This window comes from Podarcis tiliguerta, assembly GCF_965153285.1.
Source record: "Podarcis tiliguerta genome assembly, chromosome: 4".
In the NCBI taxonomy this organism is placed as follows: Eukaryota; Metazoa; Chordata; class Lepidosauria; order Squamata; family Lacertidae; genus Podarcis; species Podarcis tiliguerta.
The window spans coordinates 93,776,178-93,801,813 of NC_139537.1; the positions used below are offsets into that span (position 1 = coordinate 93,776,178).

Below are 25,636 nucleotides of genomic sequence, written 5' to 3' on the forward strand. Positions count from 1 at the left end.
CCCAAAATTAGGTGCGTCTTGTGGTCCGGTGCGTCTTACAGAGCGAAAAATACGGTAATGCTCAGGAAAGACCGGAGACAGTCTAACCACCATGTTAGCTTTGTGCAAACAAGTAAGAATGAACACTGGGTAGACAGGTCGCCTGGAAGAGCCCTGAAATTTTAGTTTTGCTGCAAACCTGGGTCCTTCTAGCAGTGGGCAGAGTTGTGCTTTTGTGCTAGGACAACTACTACCCTGGGGCAATGGCAACCAGAGCATTTGAAAGGATTGCAGCTTGCCTCTCCTAGCACGTTTAACTAGCATAGCACCATTGGCAGCTGATAAGAAGCTGTTCTTTTGCCCCGGTAAAGTAAAACGTTTCTCTCTCTTTTTCCTTTTTCTTTTTTGTTAAAATAAAGAATGGGAAAGTTCCGTAGAAGCAGCCCGATTCATGGGCTTTCCTGCCACCCTTCCTCTTCCTCCGTTTCTCTTCTTTCTGCACTGAAAGGACTCTCAGAATCATTGTAATGAAACCTTAACTTCCTCTGCCTCCAACCGCACCCCCTTTAAGTTAAATGATGTTGAATTTCACAATATGAAGCTGATAGAATTAGGCAGGGGCTTGGCATACTATAGTGCCCCCTTCCAGACAAAAGCCCCCCACACTCTACCACCTCTCAAATAGCTGTTAGAATAAAAATCCACAGAACTGCCTGCTTTCTTTGTATAGGTAGGCCAAAAGTTTGTTTCTCTGCTTTTTGTTTGTTTGTTTGAAGAAACCATTTGGACACAACCCCATGATTTTTTCTTTATGTCTAAATCTGGTCATTAATTGATTCTAGAGATGAGAGTTTCTGGTCTGACCACTAGACACAACACCTTTAATTCATGTATTTACAATATTTCTTGGAGCACGCCTGCCCAAAGCTTTAGGAGACTTCCAAAAATATCCTATATACTACGTGAGCTATTCCAGCTAGTATTAGAAACAGAATATAAGGCCACCTTTTATTTTATTTTTTGGGAATTGGACAATATTTTCCTCTCATTATACAGATCCTTCCGCATATATACAGGTATCTTACCATTTCACCCAATGAGACTCGCGTACCAAGACCGACAGCATACTGTATGCAAATACGGCCATTCAAATTACTCAACCATGTGGTGGAACACCAACGATACCGTTGCCTGCATAGTTTTCAACTTATTCAGATTGTGCGAAACTGATATTACCCAGTGAGTCATCCATAAGAATTTCACAAATAGGCCTCAAAAACTCCATGTGAGGATACAACCCTGGGGAGGAAGTGAGCAAAAGGGCATGTATAAAAATGACTCAGCAGCAGCCATCACATACTGTAACAAAGGATAAGACTTTACGTTTTGAAAGCAATGTTCATGGAGAATGTTCCATTTCGAGTTCATAATTATGCAATGTAAAGGCTGAAATTACTATTAGAATTGTGGCTACAAACATACCACAGGAAAGCCTCTTACCACAATGTAAAACACATCATGCATAAATACAAAACCATTCCAGAAATAATAATAAGAAGAAGAGTTTGGATTTGATATCCCGCCTTTCACTCCCTTTAAGGAGTCTCAAAGCGGCTAACATTCTCCTTTCCCTTCCTCCCCCACAACAAGCACTCTGTGAGGTGAGTGGGGCTGAGAGACTTCAGAGAAGTGTGACTGGCCCAAGGTCACCCAGCAGCTGCATGTGGAGGAGCGGAGACGCGAACCCGGTTCCCCAGATTACGAGTCTATCGCTCTCAACCACTACACCACACTGGCTCTAGAAACCTTCTAGTATTTGGAGCCAGCAAGAGAAAAATTCTTAATTACTACTATCGGTGATCAAATAGGGTGGGATGTTATCCCACTACTTTTCTAGGAAGCCTATAACCAACCCTCTTATTTTCAGGGGAACACAAATGATCTTCAAATATCTAAAGGGCTGTCACATGAAAGATGGAGGAAGCTCCTGTTCTGGAGGGTAGTACCTGAAGCATAGGGTTCAAGTTACAAGAAAGGAGATTCCGACTAAACAACAGGAAGAACTTTCTGACAGTAAGAGCCGTTCGACAGTGGAACACACTTCCACAAGAGGTGCTGGACTCTCCTTCACTGAAAGTTTTTAAGCAGAGGTTGGATGGCCATCTGTCATGTAGGATCTAGCTGAGATTCCTGCATTGCAGAGGGTTGGACTAGATGACCCGTGGGCTCCCTTCCAGCACTACAATTCAATGGTTCTATGAGCCTATCACCAACCCACTTATTTTCCGGTTGACATAAGTACGGTAAGTCTGTCCCAACCACGGAACTTCCTTTTGTCTCCCATGTTCAAAGTGGGATTGTGTTCATCTTATTTTCCTCCTCCCACTTCAGAGACCGCTTACTAAATATCTACAGTGGTACCTCAGGTTACAGACGCTTCAGGTTACAGATGCTTCAGGTTACAGAATCCGCTAACCCAGAAATAGTACCTCGGGTTAAGAACTTTGCTTCAGGATGAGAATAGAAATTGCGCAGTGGCGGCGTGGCGGCAGCGGGAGGCCCCATTAGCTAAAGTGGTGCTTCAGGTTAAGAACAGTTTCAGGTTAAGAACGGACCTCCAGAATGAATTAAGTTCTTAACCCGAGGTAAAGGTAAAGGGACCCCTGACCATTAGGTCCAGTCGTGACGACTCTGGGGTTGTGGCGCTCGTCTCGCTTTATTGGCCAAGGGAGCTGGCGCACAGCTTCCGGGTCATGTGGCCAGCAGGACCAGAGCAGCGCAAGAAAACGCCGTTTACCTTCCCGCCGGAGTGGTACCTATTTATCTACTTGCACTTTGACATGCTTTCAAACTGCTAGGTTGGCAGGAGCAGGGACTGAACAATGGGAGCTCACCCCGTTGCAGGGATTCGAACCGCCGACCTTCTGATCGGCAAGTCCTAGGCTCTGTGGTTTAACCCACAGCGCCACCTCCATCCCTTTCCCGAGGTACCACTGTACTAATAGCCACCATCAAAAGCCAAGCAATCTCTTTCTCTCTCTGTTGCACACAAAATTTCCAGCATGTTTCTGGCAGATCATTTCCGGGAGGGTGTGTGTGTCAACCATGTGCTATTTGGGGCCCATCTTATTTTTTCCTTCTGAAAAAAAACACAGCTAGAGTTTATAGAGCAACTTTAGAAGGGAAGCACTTCACTGTACTCACCAATCTGCACTCATGATTATATTCTGCCTATATTAAAGTTCATTGTTAATATAGTCATGAGTTGGAGAGAGTTGTATTCTCCCCCCCCCCTTGCATACAGAGCTGAAGTATACCAGGTGAAAATTGTTCCTCCCCTTTACTAAGGAAAATAAAATACATACTTGCTGAAAGAGCAGGCTCCAGGAAAGATTTTCAAGTGAGCTCTTAAACTTCTGTTTCACTCAGTGCCAATGAACCACAAGTTTAAAGTACTGCGAAATAATAGCTGTATAGACATAAGGCAAGCACATGCCTCCCCCAAGGTAAATATCAGTTATTTCCAATGCACCCAAATGTTTAACGTTCTAAAAGCATTGCACTATGTTTAGCTACTGACTTATACAGCTAATCTGATGATCCCACAGAGCAGGCAAGTGCTTATGCTACATCTCTAATACATGGGTAAATAATAGTCATGGGACAGAAGTATTCAAAGAAGATACTATGTTTGAATGATTTATGTAGCTGTTGATATGTTTATTCACTCAGAAGCTTTGCTTTGCTATGCTTTAGTAATCTCTCCCCACTTCATTTTATTTTTACATAGTTATGTAAATATTTAAGATTCGGTATTATTCTTTATAGTTATGCATGCTGCAGAGTTTTGTAATTAAATTTGTTGTACGTAGGAAGCAAAAAAAAAAAAAAAAAAGGAATGTCACTCAGATTGCTTTTTTCAATTTAACTTTATAAATGTTCTTCTTATGCTGTTCTTCGTTTGTTCAAGTACCGTATTATCGCTTGTTTGCAATTACACCCAGGGTTATTACAGCACCTTATCTTTTGACCAGTAACTTAGCGGTGCTATAAAAATATGCTGCTTTTATATTAAACGTTTACCAGGAAGAACACTTCAGCCTAACCTTCACTAATTCACACATGGCCATTTTAATTTAAATTCTTGTTATATAAGCAAACCTTCACATTCTTTGGCATAAGTTAAGGCTCTGATATTCCAAGTTAAATCCCCAGTTCATCTTTCTTAATTTAAACCAGAATGCTCATCTCAAGTCTAAACAGTCAAACAACTCTGGATGAAGTAAGCCAACAATTTGTTCCCAGTTTGGGGCATTTCAGGCATCTAAACCTGGTGGATACTATCTGGACTCTTGGGGCTGATATTAGGGACGGAACTCTAAAAAGGTTAGCATTCCCTGATCTAGTGATATTGTAGAAGTTTAGGCTGAACAAGACCACCATTAATGCCAAAGGGATCTCGCCTCTGTGTATCTATTGCCAAAACTAAGGTCACATATGACTCCACTAGGAAGCTGTGGTGAATCAGGAGGATAAAGGCACCACAAAATTTCAAGGAGGACTGAACTCAGGTTATCATACACCTGTAATGATTGGGATGTGAGAATAAAACTAATGGGGAGGCAACACATGAAACCTACAAGCACTTATATAAGAAATAATACTAATTAAGAAATGCCCAAAACTATACAACATGACTCGAGAAGGACATAAATGCTTAACTCAGATATGTACCATTACGCACACCTGAAGCTGCACAAACTAGAGTATTACAATCCTTTGCTCACCTCGGATTTTTCCTCTATCTCTCATACTATCCAAACCCAGAGCTATGTAACAAAGCTGAATGTTGGAAGTGCTTCATACATTGCATACGTAAATTATAGGGTGGTATTTACTTCAGTTTTACTCAAGAACAGACCCACTGAACGTGAGTAATTTAGGTCCGGTGCTTCTTTCCCTAGAAAAATAGGTGCCAGTACTCACCATGAAGTTGTTATAGTGAGTGCAGAGAGGGAAAGCTGCGCAGCACCTCTCCAACAAAGAGAAGCCAGGAGAGTCTCGCTCTCCTGGCTTCAGTGAAAGCAATGCGAAGCCTCCGGAGCACAGCGGGAGCTCCCGCTGCGCTCCGGAGGCTTCAGGCGATCCCTGAAGCCAGGCGGCTATTGAGGTTATCAATAGCTTGTGGTCATGATGACTGTGTGCTGCCCTTCACTGTCAGAAGCATATGCCTCCGTATGCTGGTTGCTGGGACTCTCAAGAGGGGAAGCTGCTGTTGCACTTATGTTCTGCTTGCTGATTTCCCATAAGCATCTGGGTGGTAACTATGGGAACAACGCACAGGGTTAAATGACCCTTGTGCCTGAACCAGATGTTTGTAGGCATTAAATACTATTGTGTGTAAGTAAATATACCTAAGCAAGGGTATAATATCTATTTTCATTTTTACAGTCCATAGATAGATCCATTTTTCAATCTATAAAAAAGAGAATTTCTACAAAGCAGATTTATGTAAGAATTTCTACTGTGAGTTTTCTTTCCAGAACTACACAATACCAGTGTTTCCAAATCTATGGTTTTGATATTTATACAAGTCTCAATTTTAAAACGTAACAAGGCATTGAAACTTCCAAACTGTGCGTCACAGGAAGAATTAAAGAGTCTGAAATGTACTGTTTAGCTCTTCCCATGCTACTGCAAGTATTTTTAGCAAGAGTTTCACATTGCACCCTATAATATTCTCGGCTGACCTTAAAGCACATTTACTTCCTACAGAAGCAGAGATTCATACTCAACTCCTCCCCCTCACCCACCGTACAGAAAACATGTCCCAATAAAATAATTATACACTATTTTCAGTAGCTCAAAATCTAGGCATTCTCCCAAATGACTAAACACATACTTACTGAATTTCAGTGTTTATATAGTTCCAATCCTAATGCTGGAAAAGGCAGCAATTGGTGTAGAAGTTCTCAATCTCCCCTCCAGGGGTTGAGAATATACATTAGCTGTTTGCCACCCAACTCTCCAAACATAACTAGCTGCCTAGGTAGCACTTAGGAAGGAGTCCTCCCTTTAGCCTCTACGCTGAAACTCACAGCTGCACTGAAGACTCTTTGAAGCCGAAAATAACTGGTTCTGAACACCATTATGAACAGCCCGCTACAGATATACCTGCAAACACTAGTTTAAGAAAACAATGTTTGTCTCATAAGAAACGTTCAACTTAAATTCCAAAGACTAATGTTCCTTTATATGCTTAAACGCACTTATGAAAAGTGTACTGTGTAAAGTACTGTGAACTGATATTGGTTAACACTCCTAAAAACTCTCAGCACCCTTTACAAACTACAGTTCATAGAATTAATTGGGGGTAGCCATAACTGTTAGAGGTATATAAGTATGGTTTGGATGTAGTGTTACTCTAAAATGGTTATTTCGTATGTAACTGTCCCTCCCTCCAATTTAAATCATGATTTAAAGCTGAACACCAGACAGGTTTGTGACATGCTTGAAAGCTCCAATTAAGAGAAACAGACATGTCATTTTCTTACACGACTTCTCATACATACATCATGATGCTGTGCAAATTCTAATTAAGTTAATGGGAGCTGTGATAGTGCTTGTGTTTCTTTAGGACCGGGACAAAGAATCTTCTCAGGAGGTAGTGTCCTGAGAGTAATGATGCTTTCATTGATAGTATGATCTGTCAATAACTGAAGATAATTGTCTCATGTTGGGACTAGTCCACTGCTGATTATATATTTATTTGCCTTAGTCCGGGTTGTGCAAACAATCTTTGCACAAATCATTAATTGTTAATTGTAGTGCATTGTTGTTGTTGTTTTGCATTTGATAGCAGCTACTAGACATTGTTTGCTGTAATTATAAATCAGCTTAACTTAATGAGGAAAATAATATTCATTTGTGAGTCTGATGTCGAGCTCATCATAATGCCTGTTAGTTCTTACTCCAAGAACTGTAAGAGATACCAAAACGATAACAGCAGTTCTCAAATTGAGCTACCATTCCACCATTAATTTCACTGCCAATTACTACATATCCCTGTTGCTCATTTTGGACTAGAGTTCATGCTTATAGTTTTAAGGAATATCTTGCACAACTGTTTCCTTTTAAGCTATCTGATCTCAGTTTCAGTTTATTACATATCCTAGTGACTATAGCTGAAGATGAGCTCATGTCACCTTCCAGCAGGAAAACAACCACTGTAGACTGTAGAGGTAGTGTGGTTTATTGTTGCTTTGCTGCAGTATATTTTTGTTTTTAGGAAGCTAATCAATACCTTTGCAAACCTAAAAGGAACCGGGTACACAGACAGTAAATCACAAAATGTTTATTAACTGAACTCAGCTTTACTATTAATGAACAGAATTATTTAAGTTTCATTAGGCCACTGTGACAAGTGCCACAATGTTGGCCACAGGATTCATGACGATATACAATGTTTGTGTGGTAGTGGAAGGGGTATCATAACATTTCTTGACAAGGGAAAACTCCTATAACTTCATTTAAAGGAATCCAGGGAAACCTTGCAAATAATCAGGCGAAAGTCAATCATCCACCCCCAATCCATTCATCTGAGTCTCCCCTCCCCTCCCTACTCCTGAAGATCTTCATTTGTCTTCAAGTCCTAGAAGACATGACACAGAAGAAGAAGAAGAAGAAGAAGAAGAAGAAGAAGAAGAAGAAGAGGAGGAGGAGGAGGAGGAGGAGGAGTTTGGATTTGATATCCCGCTTTATCACTACCCTAAGGAGTCTCAAAGCGGCCAACATTCTCCTTTTCCCTTCCTCCCCCACAACAAACACTCTGTGAGGTGAGAGGGGCTGAGAGACTTCAGAGAAGCGTGACTAGCCCCAAGGTCACCCAGCAGCTGAATGTGGAGGAGCGGAGACGCGAACCTGGTTCCCTAGATTACGAGACTACCGCTCTTAACCACCACACCACACTGGCTCTCACACAGCAGGAAGGAGGGGCAATTGCCATTACTGCCAAGCTATGGGCTGGCATCAATGGTAGCTGCTTCCTTTCTATTCTCCATACTTAAAGCTCCGGGTGGGGGGACAGAGACTCTGGGCCCAAGGGCAGCATCTATATCATGACAGAGACTAAGCTTGGTTTCCCCTCACTCCCCTGCCTACACACACACAGAAGGTGGGGGAAGAGATAAATTAGCCAGCCAGACAATCCCAGCTGAGGTAACAGATCTCATCCCTCTTTGGGATGTGGGACAACAGAAAACACAAGGGACAGTTCTACAGCATTTGCAGCAGAGTTAGAAGGACGTGCCTTTTCCTAGTCTGCTCCTGTTAGAGCAGGGCTTCCTAAAGTGGTTGATATTGACCCCCTAGTGTCAATGGGTCTGTGAAGGGGGAAAACCTAGAGACTGAAAGGGAGAGGTGGTCGGCTGGAGCCTTCCCTACCTGGCCCTTGCTCCGCCCCCAGCCAGCAGCTGATTGGCTAGCCAGGGAGGGGGCAGAGCGATGGCCAGCAAGCAAAAAGGGGGGTGTCACCCAGGCTCAGGAAGCCCGCGCCAGGTTGCAAACCCCGCCCACCGCTTTAATGGGTGAGCGGTAATTACAGGACACAGTTCAAAAAATAATAATAACTGGGAACTATGAGCCTCGGAAACAAAGGGCATGGACATGCATAGAGTACACCTCCATTGCCAGTGAGGAATGGAGGGTATTTCTTGACTTAATTACCTTTGCATTTGGGTTAGTGTCGATGACAGCTTTGTAAGCTTATCAAGGGGTCAATGAACTCATGAGGTTTGGGAAACCCTTTGCTAAAGAGGAATGAACACAATGCATGTGACCTCTTCCACCACTACCAGGATGCTTTTCAGAATGGGCCACACCAAGACCCAGGAAGGCTGATGGAGGGAACAGTCAGGGAGTTTGTCTGCAGAATCGTTGCTTTGCCTTTACAGCAGAGAGAGCCAACCTTCAGAACAGGAACCCGCACAATAGTCTCTCTAGGTTGGCCACCTGGAGATAACCTCTTACACATATCATCCGACCGATCAACAAAATGGTTTTTTGCAGTGCTGGTTTTGATTCGTAGAGTTTTCAGGTTGCTGCAGGCTTAGTAATGCTGATTTCACAACAGTGTTTACCATTCTTAAACTAACATTCTTGGCAACTGCATTTACACGCATATTGCCCTTCTCAAATGGCCTGAAAGACCAAGGGTAAAGGTTTCTCCGAATCCTTACATTCTTGCCTTGTTGATTACTGCCCTACCTACTTCTCCACAACCTGTAACCACTAGCACAGGTTAACAGCCCAGGAAACACTTCCTGTATGCTGTATTTACCTTAGTAACACTTGTTAACGACAAAATTCTTGGCAACGTTTTAAGGACTTTGTCTTCAGTGAAACTCCTGGCCGTATAGTAAAGCAAGCTCTGGCAGTTCCAAGATTATAGAAAGCAATGAATAATTTGTTCAAGACCTAACATTTATATTATCTCGTGAAACAGACTATAATAATAGCAATTATACATAGCCTGAACACACTGTACTTAGCTTTCCTTTTCATGAGAATAGTTTCTTTCTGATACTGCACACACTAAGACTTCTCAAACCTATTCCAATAGTGAGAAAGACTGCCCTCAGGAATAATGAAATTATTCTTTATTATTGTCATTATTATATTGTACTCTCAACACTCTCAAATGCTTCATATATATTGTTTTCAGTAATTCATACAACAGCTTTTATGGCAGGGCACTGTTATCACCCTGATATTACAGACGGGTCACTGTGGCCAAGATTTAGTAGCTTAACACAACCTTTGATCAATGAACTGCTTAGGAAAAATGGAATCAAGGACTTCTAAGTCCATAACACATAAACTTAGTCACTTTAACAAGGCTGGGCAGATGAGGACCTACTGGTAGATCTCTAGGTAACCTACAGTATCTCACCAGGGGTTTTTGTGAACAATTGTTTAACAATGTCATTTTTTTTAAAAATGTGCTTCCTCCTCATCTTGAATTAGGTAGCTGAAGAGAAGAAAGCTTGGGGTAACAGTGGAGTTTTTTCATGAAAGGACTACAAGTTCAGTTCAGGTGCTGAAAAGTTCCTAGGCTCCGCATATGCTCAGAAGCACCCAGTTCTTTTATTCTAAATCTATGTCCTTTGCACCTGGTTGTTAAATCTTGGGGGTGGGGTGTTGTTTAGTAAAAACAAGCAAAGTAGATATATGACAAGCCTGCAGTCTGCCCAACTCTGCACTACACAATATTACCTCTGTTAGTAATGTATCACACAACATTTTAGCAGAATATCCACAGGCAACACAGTATGTCCCTTGGGTTCAGCTCTCCAGTTAACAGATTTCAAGATCTGAATGCTAGACCAAAGGTGGGTACATGCATGCATAGCAAACACACAGAGAGAGTACCTTTCTGGTAATTACAAGCTTATAGTGAAGGCTTCCATTTTTACTTTCACATTTAAGAACTGTTGAACATACGACTTTGCATCTTCAAGCAATGCAGCCATTAATTAGTAAAGCAGCTTGGCACATTTTAAATGTCAGCAAATACTTAAAAACAAAATGTACCAAGGTAGTTGCTCCAGAAAAATGGACGCAAATTAAATCCCAGCTTTTACAGGCTTGAACCTCTAAAGAAGCCTGACAGCTTCCACGCTGAACATACAAAGGAAACATTATATAAAATCCCTATATACATGAACAGCAGGACCACAGAAGTCACATTTGAATATTCTTAAAAGTCAACTGATAAAAACACAGAATACTTACTTGACAGTAACTCGATTAGAAAGATCTTGAAGGTCACCAGGATGAAAAAGCTGAGCTTCTTTTAATCCAAGATTTTCACAAGCTTTCAAAAACACATTTATATTATCCTGTGAAGAGAAGTGGAAAGCAATTGCTTAGTTGAGCAACGTGAAGGAAAGGATTGCAAGCTGCTTAGCCGAAGTTTCAAAGTCCAGTATGCGGAGAAACAGAATGCCAATCTTCTGGATCATAAATGCTAGCAATATTTCATATGAATCCTCTGGTTAAGCAATGGTCTCTGTGACTGACAGACCACGTTAAAGATTACCAGGTACAAAAGCAAAAATGCTCAGCCAGTAAGCAGCAATCTACACTTTGATGTCAGCTCTGCAAACAAACGCCCTCTTTTCAGCTTTGCATGACAAGCCTCACCTCTCACATTTAAAAATAACTACAGCTACTGACATTCACCCACCCAGAAATGGTTGGCAACGGAGGAATTAAGAGGAGGAACTCTGTTTCTATGATTACAGATTGATCATAGAATAATGCACCTGGAATCTGGCTTTGGTTACCGAGCAAGCTAATACGAGAAGAAGCAAATGAAAGGCAAGAGCAAAAAGACACAGCACAAATGTGTGGTTTTCATTGGGCAAGCTGGAAAACATAGGTGTGGTTTAGCACTGACTTAACTACACCTGCTCTGGGCCAGCTGCTTGAGTCATGCACCGAAAGCTGCAGGGAGACTTTGCAGTTCGTGTCCTCACTTTTTTTGTTTAAATTACATGTGTACTTATGACAGCGTCTGGCTGGTCCACGTTAAACCCCGTCATCCAAAGTGGCCAAAGAATTTCTGCCTGTACATTCCAAAAGATACCTAGTAAAAATAGCACCCAGGAAGGGAAACAGAATGCAAATATACATGTCTGTGATTGTGACATAAGCAATCTGAAGCTTTTAAAGTGCCTGCTCTTCGGCTAGGTGCTTCAAGAATAGCATAATGGGAGGAAAGAGATATCTGAAAGCAATAGCAGGGGAGAACTTCCAGTGAAATATATCAACAGTGTCAACCCTTCCTACGAAACGCGACACATACTGTTGTTTCATCCACCATCGCCCTGGTTAAATATGGAATTGCTGTGTAGGATCATAAGGGGCAACATCAAGAGTCACCAATCTTTTTGGATTTTGAGGCAGCGCTGGGGGCACCAGTCACAAAACATCTGCCATGGGTGGCACGGCATAACACAAAATTAGAAAAAGTACAATCGCAGTGAATTTTTTCCATAATTTTATATACATATGAGGAAAGGTTTAACCTGTTGAATTTCTGCCTAGGAAATGAGACAAATGCAGGAAAAGTGCACAAGAAGGGATGCGAAAACAGCAGCTCTTGGGGGCCACAGGGATTCCTGTAGCCTTGGTGTCCAAATGTCTCACCATTTGCAGCTCTGATTTCCTTCACTAGGTTTAATAAATAGGTAAAGCTACAGATTGGCTTTAAAAAATAGCTCAAAATCTGGAGCTCTGAGTTGGCAACCTCTGGGCTAGACCCTTAGGTGGCAATAACTCAGGTTTTAATAATTTAACACAAATAATACTAGATACTCAGGATTTTACTTAGCAGCACTAGATATTTGATTTCACATTCATTTCACCTCATTGGAGCAGTGTATTCTTCAGATATATTTGCATCATTTACCCGATTACTAAGTGGCAACTGGGAAGTTAACTGAGCGCCTTGATCAACAACCCTGGATTCTTTTACTTTGCACCAATCTATTCTATAATCCGCTAGAACCTTGTACTACAGTTACTGACTGGGGTGCAGCTGCACTGGGCCCAGTACTGGTAAGGGAACCACAACCCGACTTCATGGGTTTTTAACCCTCATAAAACAAACTTCTTTTAGCCAATGAGCAATGTCAGAGCTATGAGTGATGAATGCTACAGATAACTTTAAATGATCTAGGAATCTGTTTTCTCCAAGCAACGGGAAGGGGCTTCATTCTGAAGCTGTGCCCATTCCTAGCCCCAATTTCCCCTGGTATAGAGGTGAATATTGTCCAGAGAAATAATTGATCAATGTGTAGCAACGGCCTGGCAATGGCACACTCACCTGAAAGCAAAAGGCAGCAACAAAGACAAGACCTCCTGCTCTAACACAGGGTTAATTTCATGCCCCCCTGTGGCGACCACACAGGGTCCCCGGACGTTTCACCGTCTATTGATCCCTGTGCCACCATTTGATTTCTCGCTGCCACCACCCAGTCCCTACCTGGTCCACTACTGAGTCCAGTCAGGGTTAAATTGGAACATAAACTTCTGTTTATTTATTGCAGTTTAACAAGTGTGTGGTTTCATAAACGGTATCGGTCAATTGCAATCATGGGGTGCCTATCCAGACCTATAACTTCCACTACCTGCTCTCACTCACTAAACCACCTCTCAGATATTTACTTGTCTTCCTAGCTCCTAACTGTTCCTGACTCAACTTATTTCGCTACACTAACTCAACCTCCCCACAAACTCTATCCCAATTCACTCCCACTCCAACCAACCACCCAACTCCCAACAAACTCCTCCCTTTCACCCCTCCCAGAGCTGGTTTTATAGTCCCTCTGACTCCACCCCCCTGGGTTCTGATTGGGTAACCTGTTTAACTAATTCACCTCCAGCACTCTCATATGTTAATGTCACACACACACACACACACACCGAATTACTCTGCTTTGAACTTATAAAATCAAATAAAATGCAAATAGGTAAAGGTAAAGGTACCCCTGCCCGTACGGGCCAGTCTTGACAGACCCTAGGTTGTGCGCCCATCTCACTCAAGAGGCCGGGGGCCAGCGCTGTCCGGAGACACTTCTGGGTCACGTGGCCAGCGTGACATCGCTGCTCTGGCGAGCCAGAGCTGTACACGGAACGCCGTTTACCTTCCCCCTAGTAAGCGGTCCCTATTTATCTACTTGCCCCCGGGGGTGCTTTCGAACTGCTAGGTTGGCAGGAGCAGGGACCGAGCAACGGGAGCGCACCCCACCGTGGGGATTCGAACCGCCGACCTTTCAATCGGCAAGCCCTAGGCGCTGAGGCTTTTACCCACAGCACCACCCGCGTCCCAAAATGCAAATAAAAACCATCATTATAATACCATACTTTGGGGGCGGGGAGAAATGGCTGTGGTGGGTAAATCATGGGTTACATCATTCGTGCAAAGTAGCTCAGTGTTGCTATACTAAGAATGTTTTGCCGGCCCAGGGTGGGGCCCTAAACGTATATGACAACCCTGCAGTGCAGACAGATGTTGTCATCAAGTCTCTTGGCATATTGGGACTTCCCTCTCCCTCTTTCTTTCTTTCTTTCTTTCTTTCTTTTTCTTTCGTTGGGAAATGCAGCTACAAATGCAGCATGTGATTAACTTATTTCCTCCCATGGGGGGGGGGAGGAGAATGGATGTATTCTTGCAGTGGGCTGTTCCTGATCCTATAAACACAAAAAGGGGCATTCATGTCAAAGACTCAAGTCCCTTTTGTTGACAAAAAAGAAGGGGTTGGGGAATGAGCAGTTGTCTGACCTGTGCAGATAACACTGTTGTAGTTATCAGGAAGAGGATGAATAACCACAACAATGCTTTTCAATTATACTGCTTACTTTTTAACAGTTTACTCTTGAATTTACCCAAGTATGGGCATCTGAATCTTGCTATAAATATTAGATGCTTTTTGATCTCCTGCCGCACCCGCTCAGCCCCAACCACGATGTGAAATACTGTGCCTGACCTTCCACTGAGTGTGGTATTGCCAGCCTAAGATCAAACTGAGGAAAGACATACGGTAAGGGTGCAGAATATCTGGCTCATGCCCACCTGCCTCAAACTTGGATGTCATACATCATGTGTGGGGCAGGGGGAGGTGCAGCTGCCAGAATACAATCAGGAGCCTGAAAAGTATGTCTTTGGCTTATCACCCATCAGCTAAACTGGATGTGCTAGCAAGTTCCCTGCAGCCAGTGCCTGCGGAAAGTAGACTTCAGAATTACCACCCATCAGCTGATGGGCGGTAGAGCCAAGCCAGCTGGATCGGCTGCATGAGCAAGTCACTTTAAAGCACAAAAAAAGGCCTCAAGCACTCAATCATAGTGATGCCAGACCCTGCCCACATGTCAAGTTTGGCCTACAAGGCTAGGATCTCATAATGATCTGGCGTGTGGAGCCCAAAAGGCTCACTACCCCTGACTTAGTGTAACCTGCCTGGTTTGCAACTCATGAAACTTGAGTTCTTTGAACGGCTTAGAGTTGGCACTTGGGGAGAACAGTGCTCTTCTAGCTCTAACAGCCAGGTGGTAGGCAGAAATAGAATGGGTTAAAGTATTTTGTACTATGAAACTATAATTGAGAAAAGCCTCACCTGTTCACATTCTTATTGCTTGTGAGAGGTTTGAGGCCCGGTGAAAGACGACATATATTTGCATATAATGCAAAACCTATGCAAAATTGTGCTCTCTTCTGGTTTTTACCTTTAAAGCCCTATGCGGCCTAGGTAGGACCCACATACTTATGGGACCAGGGCCTTTTCAGTACTGGCCCCGACTTGCTGGAACGCTCTGTCACAAGAGACTAGGGCCCTGCGGGATTTGATATCTTTCCGCAGGGCCTGCTAGACAGATCTGTTCCGCCTGGCCTTTGGTTTGGACTCGGTCTGACCCTTATGTTTCCCTCCCCTTATGGTCTTGATTTATCGGCTACTTTAAAATGAGGCTGCATTTTAAATTGCATTTTAACCTGTATTTTAAATTGTGTTTCCCTCCCCCTCTCTTTCCCCCCTATTATGTTTTTACTGTGATTTTATTGGTGTTAGCCGCCCTGAGCCCAGCTCTGGCTGGGGAGGGTGGGATATAAATAAAAAAATTATTATTATTATTATTAAATTGGGTGAAGGGGCTGATCTGCATGCAGTCTACTAAGCCCAGAAAATCCTGCTGGTAAAGAGGAGACTGAGAGGAGATATTATAGCCCTCTCCAAGCTTGTTTTCATCTGCTCCAGAGGCTAGGACCCAAACCGATGGATTCAAGCTACTAGAAAGGAGATTCCGGCTAAACAACAGGAAGAACGTTCTGACAGTGGAACACACTTCCACAAGAGGTGGCGGACTCTCCTTCCTTGGAGGTTTTTAAGCAGAGGTTGGATGGTCTTCTCATGTATGATCTAGCTGAGATTCCTGCATTGCAGGGGGTTAGACTAGATGTCCCTGGGGGTCCCTCCCAACTCTAGGATTCTGTGCACAACTCTAGGATTCTGTGCACACAGAGCTACTACTGTCACCTATTCCCCACAATATTTCGAGATATCCCTCCATGGATTTGCAGCATTGTTAATGCTGACTCCCCAACACACAGAATTATTATTTACCAAGACCTACAATTTCACTCTTGTGTGCTTGTATAATTGCATATATGAGTGCCAAAAGCTGTATTTCTCCACCCATTCCAATTATCGAATTGCAAAGTCCAGAAAAGAAGGGCACAAGCGGATGAAGGGGGCTTATTCCAGCAGCCAGATTTACCCATGATAGGCTCCTTGTGATTTTAAGAGAAAAGTCATCCCTCAAATTATGGGACAACTTGTTTTGATTCTATCCAAGTATACACTGCTAACATTAAAACCAACTTAAATCCTCAAGAGAGAGCGTAGATCTATTATGTAGGAAACAAAGTCTAAAACCCTTGGCTTCCTGTTAATTCTATCTGGGCAGAACCCTCCCAGCTCTTCAGTATATTTGCTTTCTTTATTGTTTAAACAAATACTTACGAGGGGAGTCATACGTTCTCCTTATGTAACAAATATAAATTCCAGCCTGCACACCCCAAAGTACCAACACTGCATTATTCGGCTGGGACAAACAGCTTTTACGTAGTATCAGAAATACAAGTTATGGCACATCTTTAACATTCAACCAGAGAGGCGGGGTGGGTGGGAGGTTAGGTTTGAAGAGGAAGCCTAAACTAAATTAGTTTATGATGCAAAAACTACAGGAGTTTCTCCAGGCCATAAGAAGATTCAATCTTCCAACACATATTTTGGACTGTTTTCTACCATTATTTACATGCCTGCCACTCCGGTTTATGTACTATTCAAACCAGTGTTATGCAAGCAAAACCAGAACTAGACTTAATGAGTATGAATTAATTAGCATGAAATATATGCACAGAGTCTACGAGTCCAAAGGTTGCTGTTAGATATACACACATCCTTTTTCAATGACTTTCAGTGTTTATTTTGACCACCTTAAGTTGCATTAGAAAGATTTTTGTTTAATTCCTTTAATACCTCACAAAACTTAAACGGCAAGGGAACGTAAGGGATTGGGCATACCAAGAGCTACGTAAGTAGAATCTAATGAATCATGACATTGTAAGAACATTGTATTACTATACCCATCAGTATTAGAAGCAAATATGCCAATTCAAATATTTAGTAACAGAGTCCATATTTACCAGTGAATGTGAAACAGCAAAGACCACTCCACCTTCTAAGACAAATTCTAAAAACCATAATTTATAATTACATTAACACTCTCAACTTTTCATTTTAAAAAAATCAAAGTCATGTGCCTCAAAGTTTTCTAAGTTATGAACTGTTATGTAGAATCCCCCACCGCCCCAGAATTTTGGCATCCCTTCCTTTTAAAACATTTCACCCACATAACACAACACACACATCTTTTTCTACTCTTGGCTGCGTGAAAGAGATTTTTCTAAGGACATGAGCTTTAATACCAAATCAGAAGGGTCTAGCAATATTTATGTTAAGACTGGAGATTCATAAAGATAAAGCAAAAAAGGGTGCTTAAACGGCTGCATTCACACATGATGCTAAACCATGGTTTAACATTGCAAAGAAAAGCAGGAAAGAGCTACCTCCCCTCTCCTGCATTGTCACAAGGATGCCTTTGGCAGAGTTTAAGGATACCCAGATTAGCACTACAGTTAAACCAGGTTCTCTAGTTTGTTTGTTTGTTTGTTTGTTTGTTTGTCTGTCTGTCTGTTTGTGTGTTTAAATCTGCTTAGTTTAACAAGCTAGCTTCATAACCTATGATTTGAAGTTGGCTTGTTAAGTAACTGGCCAGAATTAATTTTACAACACAATGTTTGGTTTTTGTATAACAAGGCAGGTTTCATGGAAAGCAAGATTAACTCTACCAATGTCCCTGCTTCTAGCTGTACAAGAGGACTGAGGAACCAAAGCATCTTTTAGTGTCCCATGTGAATTTTAAAAATCCCATCTTCAATTGATTTTTTTTTATTATTCAGTTTTGTTTTCAGCAGACAACCTGTTTTCAGCTCAACCTGAAGCTGGGGACTCTAACAATCTGTAAGATTTCTCGTGGAAGCCTTTGATAGAGATCAGCTGGACTAGAATATGGGCAGCCACCCCATCTGTGCCGTTTGCAACACCATGTTCAATCTAGAAGGAAAATCAGACTCTTCCCCCCCACACGTGTACGGACAGTTCATAACAGCAGATTTTACTTAAAAATGGCACTGACGGTCTTCTCCCTGTGAATATGTTCTGGGGGTAAATGAATTGGTAAATGTTATGGTGCCGTAAAGTAATTGGGAATCTGATTTACCATGTCTGACATATTAATTAAGTAATCTACAGTGCGCCCGGTTAATTTTACATGCTGCATAAGATCTCAAAGCTGATCTCAGATTCCAATAGCCAAAAGTATTTGCTTATTTAGTTACTTACTTTCTTACGTATATGCTTATTTAAAGGTGATATGAAAATTGAGAAATGCGTAGAAAAATTTTAAAAACGGATGATTGTCAGAGAAGCTGAGGGAAGTCCTTAAAATTGTAAATATGTTAATCGGAAATGTGCTGGATTGTTAATATTCATGAAAAAATGGAATAAAAATATAGTTAAAAAAAAAAAAGTATTTGCACTGGAATATTTACAGAGCAATCCTATGAATTCCTTTGAGGCAAAACCACCAGTTCGAAAACCCTGCCAGCTTACGCCAGTCAAGGCAGAAGAAGGGGGCATGGGGAGGGGGGAGGGGCTTGTTCATTTTTCTCCTGCCACAAATGACTGCAGCGGGAGGGGAGAGAGTAAACCACACCGGCTTCCAGCCAAGGTTTGGTTTGAAGGGAGAGAACAAGGCATAAGCCTAAGTTCAGAAGTCATGACAAGCCACTAAGACACTAAGTTCTGCCTATCATGCTGCTCACTCAAGTTAAACCAATGTTTGTTTCTAACTATGTTTCAATGCGATGTGCAAACAAGGGTGCCGTTACTAATTTCATAAAATGCAGTTCTAGAAACAGAAACTCTCCCAACTATTTGATTATATAGAATTGGCAAAAATGACACAGAAAATAAGAAACCAAAAAGGTACAAAGTTTAATAACGAAAGGAATAAATTTATGACATATATTGAAACAGATGTAAAAAATCTAAAAATCACAGTAGGCTCGATATAACGCTTGCGACGCAAAGAGTTTTAAGAAAACGAAACTGCAGATAGAAAATCTTTTGTAACACATTCCGAAACCGAGTTGAAGGGAAGTCAATTATTGTTGTGTGATTTAGTTATTTAGTTACTGTAAGTTTAATTTGTTGGTGTTTTATGTTATGTAATGTTTTTCTTTCTCTCTTTGTTTCTTTTTTGGGGGGTGTTTTGTTGGTCTTTTTTGTTGTTTTAATGTTTGATGTTGTATAATGAATTGAAACTAATAATAATAATAATAATAATAATAAAAAGAAACTCTCCCAACTTCTTATCACAACTCTCTTTACAATTCACTTTCCTGCAAGATCTCCAAAGTGTTTTTTGCATACCCAACAGTACAAAAACTAGTTTATGCTTTTCCAAGTTGATACACTGGTGTATCATTATCTTCAATCAAGTGTACAGTTCCTATTAATTTGCTTTCAAAATAATGCTTATATGCACAAGTTAACATTCCCCATCCCCCACCCCTAGTCTATACTTTCCCCACCTGTCCTTATTACCGATGAGCCAAAGCTGGTGTGTGTGGATTTCACATAAATCAGTGTTCCCCCCCACCCAAAGGACACTGTCCACTTTTTGCTCTTTTTACAGGTCATAATCAGATTGGCATTCTTGCCTTTCTATGCTGTTCTGGTGAGCAGTTTTCTGCCAGCACACCATGCGAAGACAAATGTTTCTGCCCAGTTGCTTTGTCGGCAAGAGGCCAATATTCATTCCTCAATCCCTTCAAGAGCTGTGACTTTCGTATACAGCTACACATGATTGGCTCCATACTGGCATGGTCCCAATTGGCTGGAATCAGAAAGTGAAGCAATTGCCCTAATTATAAAGAAGGGCCGCTGGTGCAGTGCTGTAGTAGAGTACAACCAGGACACATACAGATCCAACTAGGAAGTGTATAGTAGCAGCAGTGGCTACTAACACCCCACATTTTCTGTAAGGGGCTCATGGTGGTGTAAATACAGATCTCCTCCTTCTCACGTTATCCTCATAACAGCTCTGTGAGGAAGTTCAGGCTGAGAGTGAGGGGCTGACCTTTAAAAGCACACCTTGTGTACCAAAAACTTTCAGTGGTTAAAAAAAAAATGCAGGGGAAGACTAAGTCTTAACAGTGTTTCCTTTTTGAAATTGCTGCTTAAAATAAATTTTAAAACCTTCATTCATTAGAAAGTATGTTCAGTCTAGAGGCAAGTCTCAGAAAGGGCATTAGAAACAAAGGAGAATTTCCTGGACCAAAAAAATCCACCTGCAGAAAACAGGGAATAGGGCAGTTTATATGTTTCAAACATTAACTAATATTTCTGTGGCAGCATAACTCAACTTTTCACAATGGCCATGCCCCAAATTTTACAGCAGATGTGGACTAAAACATAGCGATCATTTTCAAACATTGGAGCACATAATAAATGTTAAGTCTAAGGAAGAAAATAAAAATTTCTCATGATCTGGAATTACCTGAACTACTGCCACTTTTGTATTTTGTGTGTGTGTGTGTGTGTGTGTGTGTGTGTGTTTACCTCCCTTCAACTCCTATGAATCATAAATAATCAAAATTGTGAGGGATACTTCCAGACTACAATCTCAAGATCTACAGAGTTATAAAATTAGCTTTTTCATACATAGGGAATTTATCATGTTGGGCCATAAAAGCTTATGCATTCTACAATTACAGTGGTACCTTCTTTTGCAACCAGGATCCGTTCTGGAGCCCTGGTTGCTGGCCGAAAAGGACGCTGGGCAAAGTGCCGCATCTGCGCATGTGCGCGGAGCGGTTTGTGCTTCTGCACATGTGGCAAAACTAGAAGTAACCCGTTCTGGTACTTCTGGGTTTGCCACGGACGGTCAACAGAATGGGCGCTCGACGAGGCGAACAGTAGACAAGGTACCACTGTAATTTAGTTCCATGCTTGGAGGTGCATGTAGTTAACCAAGTCAGAGCTGCACATTGGTACTCACACCCCGTTTATTAGAAACAACACAACAAATAGCTGGCTTTGGCTTTTGCATTCAGAGGGCAAAAAGCCTTTGTGACTAAGTATTCATCACACAGGCATTAGAATTACTAATTATCTTTATGGCGCATGGAGAGAAACAGGCGGCTGGTCACATGAGTGGGAAGCCCAGAATTCCCAGACACTAATCTCAGCTGACTGCGACATTCCATCTATGTAAAAAGGAGAAGGACCAAATTTGCTTTTCTTCACGATTGATGCAACTTTGATAGAGAAGGCCTAAGTAGACCACTGCGTAGTAACAAGTTTAGCAGTGAACATAATTTTTTACCTGAGCACAGGGGAGGCCAGGGGAACCTGCGCGTAGAGTGTGCAACTAAACTGTAACTCTCCTCCCACATTTTCTGCCTTCTTTTGCAGCCAGCTTCCCCTAATCTGTTGCATCTAAAGCCAGCAGAGATATTGCAAGGGTATAATTTATAAACTCAAAATCTCCCTCTCTTTCTCTTGCACACGCACAAACTGTAAGTCAAATCACACTTCTACTACTGTAGACACAGTTATAGTATTTGGGATGGAAGACCTCATGTGAAGGCAAAGTCCAACACTTCAAACCAATATAAAACAGGGAGTAAATCTCAAAGGTCAGACAGTACATTTAAATCTTTACACTGTCTTTTAAAAGTAGCTCACGATGACAACATCACAAAGCCAACAGCTTTCATGTCTGGGGCACACTTTCACACTATGCATAGCTCTTTGCCCGTCCACATGATTAAAAATGGAGAATTACACAAACCAAGCATATAAAAGACACATAATTCTTCCTTTACTTGGTGCTGAACTGGGCACATACATTTTATATACTGAAGAGGGATGCACAGCATTTAATATTAAGTTACATATCAGGGCAATCGGCTCTACTCATCGGGCAAAGGGAGCCGAATGCTTCTTTCACCAGTTCAGCCACTTACTTACTATTCCCTTGGCAAACCTGCTTTTGATCTGGCTTCAGCTGCCTCTCTCAGTTACAGGGGCTGCACAGCTGACAAATAGCTCCCTGGGCTAAGTGAACACACTACAGGAAACAGAAACATCCCCTTCCATCAGATGGAAGGATTTGGAAGACCTGCAAACCTTAGGTATCACTGTGCCAAGATGAAAGTTCCCTCCCGGTCTGATTTAGGGAAAGGTACTAAAGATCAGAAGGTCGGTGGTTTGAATCCCCTAACGGGGTGAGCTCCCATTGCTCTGTCCCTGCTCCTGCCAACCTAGCAGTTTGAAAGCAGGTCAAAGTGCAAGTAGATAAATAGGTACCACTCCGGCGGGAAAGTAAATGGCGTTTCCATGTACTGCTCTGGTTCACCAAAAGCGGCTTAGCCATGCTGGCCACATGACCCAGAAGCTGTACGCCGGCTCCCTCGGCCAGTAAAGCGAGATGAGCGGCACAACCCCAGAGTCGTTCCCGACTGGACCTAACGGTCAGGGGTCCCTTTACCTTTACTAAAGATACAAAATGTCTGTGCTTATCACCCTTTTAAAGCCAGGGTTTAGAATAGTTAAGATAGTGAAAGAGATGACAAAACAAAAAAAATGCAAACCATTTTCTGACCTCCTGTGGTGAAAAGTGGTCTGCATTGGAAATGACTGAATAATGAATAAATTTACAAAATGTTGCCATGGGGGGCAGAGGGAGAGAGGAATATGCAGTAGTTAGAAGGATCTTATAGAAACATATAGGACAAGAACGAACGAGCTTCAGTTAAAAGATTATAGGTGTGGGCTGAAGGTTTTCCTGCATTGCAGGGGATTGGAGTAGATGACACTCTGGGTCCTTCCAACCTTACAATTCCATGATTCTAAATTTATTGACAGCAACAGCAGTGTGACAATGGGACCAGTTACCTAGCGGAGGATGTGCACAAAAATATATCTATTGGAGATATTTCAGCATGAAATTGCTTGAAACTGAGGCAGGAGGTTGAACTAGAGAGCCTCAAAAGACTTATCCAACTCTTCTGATGGGTTACTGACATTTAGACATTACTGCTGTGTAACACAACTATTCCCAACCTGGTGAACCAAACATATTTTGGGTTATAATCATCCCTGACCATTCCCCATGCTGACTACAGCTGATGGGAGTTGTAGCTCAAAACACATGGAACGTACCGGGATCAGGAAGGCTGATGTATGATCCGGGTTGATTTTTAAAAAATATCTCTATGTCTTCAGTTTAACAGTCTTCTGGTGGTGCCTTCTCTGGCTCCTTTCCCACCCCTAGAACCTACTTCCTTTTGGGATACAAGCAGAAAGAGCCCAAGAAGGTCTCATATAAGGGTACTGATAAAAGTGTTTTGGAATAAGGGATGAGCTGAGGTCGGTACTTTAGCGGGCCTTAAAGGTAAAGGGACCCCTGACCATTAGGTCCAGTCACGGACGACTCTGGGGTTGCGGCGCTCATCTCACTTTACCGACCGAGGGAGCCGGCATACAGCTTCCGGGTCATGTGGCCAGCATGACTAAGCCACTTCTGGCGAACCAGAACAGCACACGGAAACGCCATTTAACTTCCCACCAGAGCGGTACCTATTTATCTACTTGCACTTTGACGTGCTTTCGAATTGCTAGGTTGGCAGGAGCTGGGACCGAACAATGGGAGCTCACCCCATTGTGGGGATTCGAACTACCGACCTTCTGATTGGCAAGTCCTAGGCTCTGTGGTTTAGACCACAGCACCACCCGTGTCCCTTTAGCGGGCCTTAGTTTTGTAATAACAAAAGTTTGTAATATGACCTAAGAATGCCAGAGTAGGGCATTAGGAGAAGACAACTTTAGGGAGATATTGGCAACTAAGAATGCCTACCACCTACGATTCCCTTAGTTTCTTTAGAGTGCCTCAGGTGCAAGGTAAAGGATTTCAATGTGAAATGAAGTAGAGCAGTTTAACTCTCAAGGTATCATATTATCTGAAAACATAACAGGTGCAGAGATTTATTTGAAGCTTGGAGGTTTCTTTCAGTCCATTAAACCTTTCCTGCATTTGCTTCCTGTGAACAGGCTGCTACAGTTGATACTTGCTTTTATTGCTATCAACCTCAGAACACACATCACTCTGTAGAACGGCACAGTCTTCTGGAGTATGTGCTTCTGTTGACACTTGGTAGTTTTGTTAACAGAGGGGAACGTTGACAAACAGCCGTGGTGGCACATCACACAAACACTCACTTGTCAAACCAGAGTTGGAGAAGAAATACAGGCTAAAAGTTGCCTGAATCTAGACAGCTGCCCAGGAAGTGTAAAGGGCAGGGCAAATGTTGCACATTCCTCATCCGCCCATTGCCAGGGCTGCCAACGCATTGCCTCCTACACTGAAGCCAGGAGTACATTTACTAAGAATTCAGCTTGAAAACACTGCAGGGCCCTGATGCTCAAAAATGCTACACCCACTAGAAACTATTTGCTCTGGCTTAACTGGTTTGCGGTTCAGACCTGCCGTGGTTCCAGCTGCAATTCCAGCGGTAAGCAGGAAACACAATACAGAACAATCTCTTAACAGGGCAGGCAAAAGTATGCTTACCCTTTATGGCATCAATGACCTTTGAACGCCTTAGCTCCGCTGCTGTGTTTAATCATCCACAAATACCATTTGTTGACTTGTTTGTGCTTCCACTGCGAACATTATCCCCAACAGCTCAGGGCACACCCACATGCAGCAAGTGTGCACAATAGCACTACAGAGGAAAGTTCATGTAAAGTTTTCAACTGTCTAGCACAGGGACAGAAAACCCTTCCTGTTGTAAAGGACCTTGCTGCCATTTATAAATTTGTTTGTGGGCTGCATGGAACATATACTGCACTAACAAAACACTCAGAGATACAATCTTCAGCACATACAGTATAGGGGGGGGGGAAATGTACAGCAGGGGATGGGGGGAGACATCTCAGTTGCAGGAGCCAAATATGGCCCCTCAGGGACTCTCCATTTGATCTTCAGGACATTCCCCCATCATTCCCCCACCTTTAAAGCCCTATACGGCCTAGGACCCTCGTACCTACGGTATCTCCTGGTATGCCCCACAGAGGAACCTACGGTCTGCAAATAAAAACATCCTGAAGGTCCCAGGCCTCAGAGAGGTTAGGCTGGCCTCAACTAGAGCCAGGGCTTTCTCGGCTGCGGCTCCAATCTGGTGGAATGCTCTGTCACAAGAGACCAGGGCCCTGCGGGACCTGACATCTTTCTGCAAGGCCTGCAAGACAGAGTTGTTCCACCAGGCCTTTGGTCAGGGCGCAGCCTGACTCCCTCCTCTGGCAACCTGCACAGAATTTTGCTTAACGGTTGCCATTAATTTGATTTTAATTAATTTTTATAATGAAATGTTTTTAGAATGTTTGATTATTGGATTGTTGTTAGC

General features: G+C 42.5%; 2 protein-coding genes across 47 annotated transcripts in view; one reads left to right on the forward strand and one right to left on the reverse strand.

Annotated features, from left to right (window-relative positions):
- Nucleotides 1-25,636, forward strand: part of LOC310675380 (mediator of RNA polymerase II transcription subunit 22) — a 241,906-nt gene that overhangs the window by 118,838 nt on the left and 97,432 nt on the right. The gene's annotated exons all lie outside the window — the stretch shown is intronic.
- The window catches only part of LMO7 (LIM domain 7), a 151,140-nt gene that overhangs the window by 70,344 nt on the left and 55,160 nt on the right, over nucleotides 1-25,636 (reverse strand). For 36 of the 46 annotated variants that reach the window (XM_083435765.1, XM_083435747.1, XM_083435768.1 and 33 more), the window contains exon 5: nucleotides 10,771-10,877. In XM_083435765.1, coding sequence (XP_083291891.1) covers nucleotides 10,771-10,877 — 107 coding nt within the window. Of the gene's footprint in view, nucleotides 1-10,770; nucleotides 10,878-11,181; nucleotides 11,385-11,437; nucleotides 11,490-25,636 lie in introns of those variants that run through there. The other 10 variants (XM_083435742.1, XM_083435737.1, XM_083435736.1 and 7 more) reach the window with 6 other exon arrangements.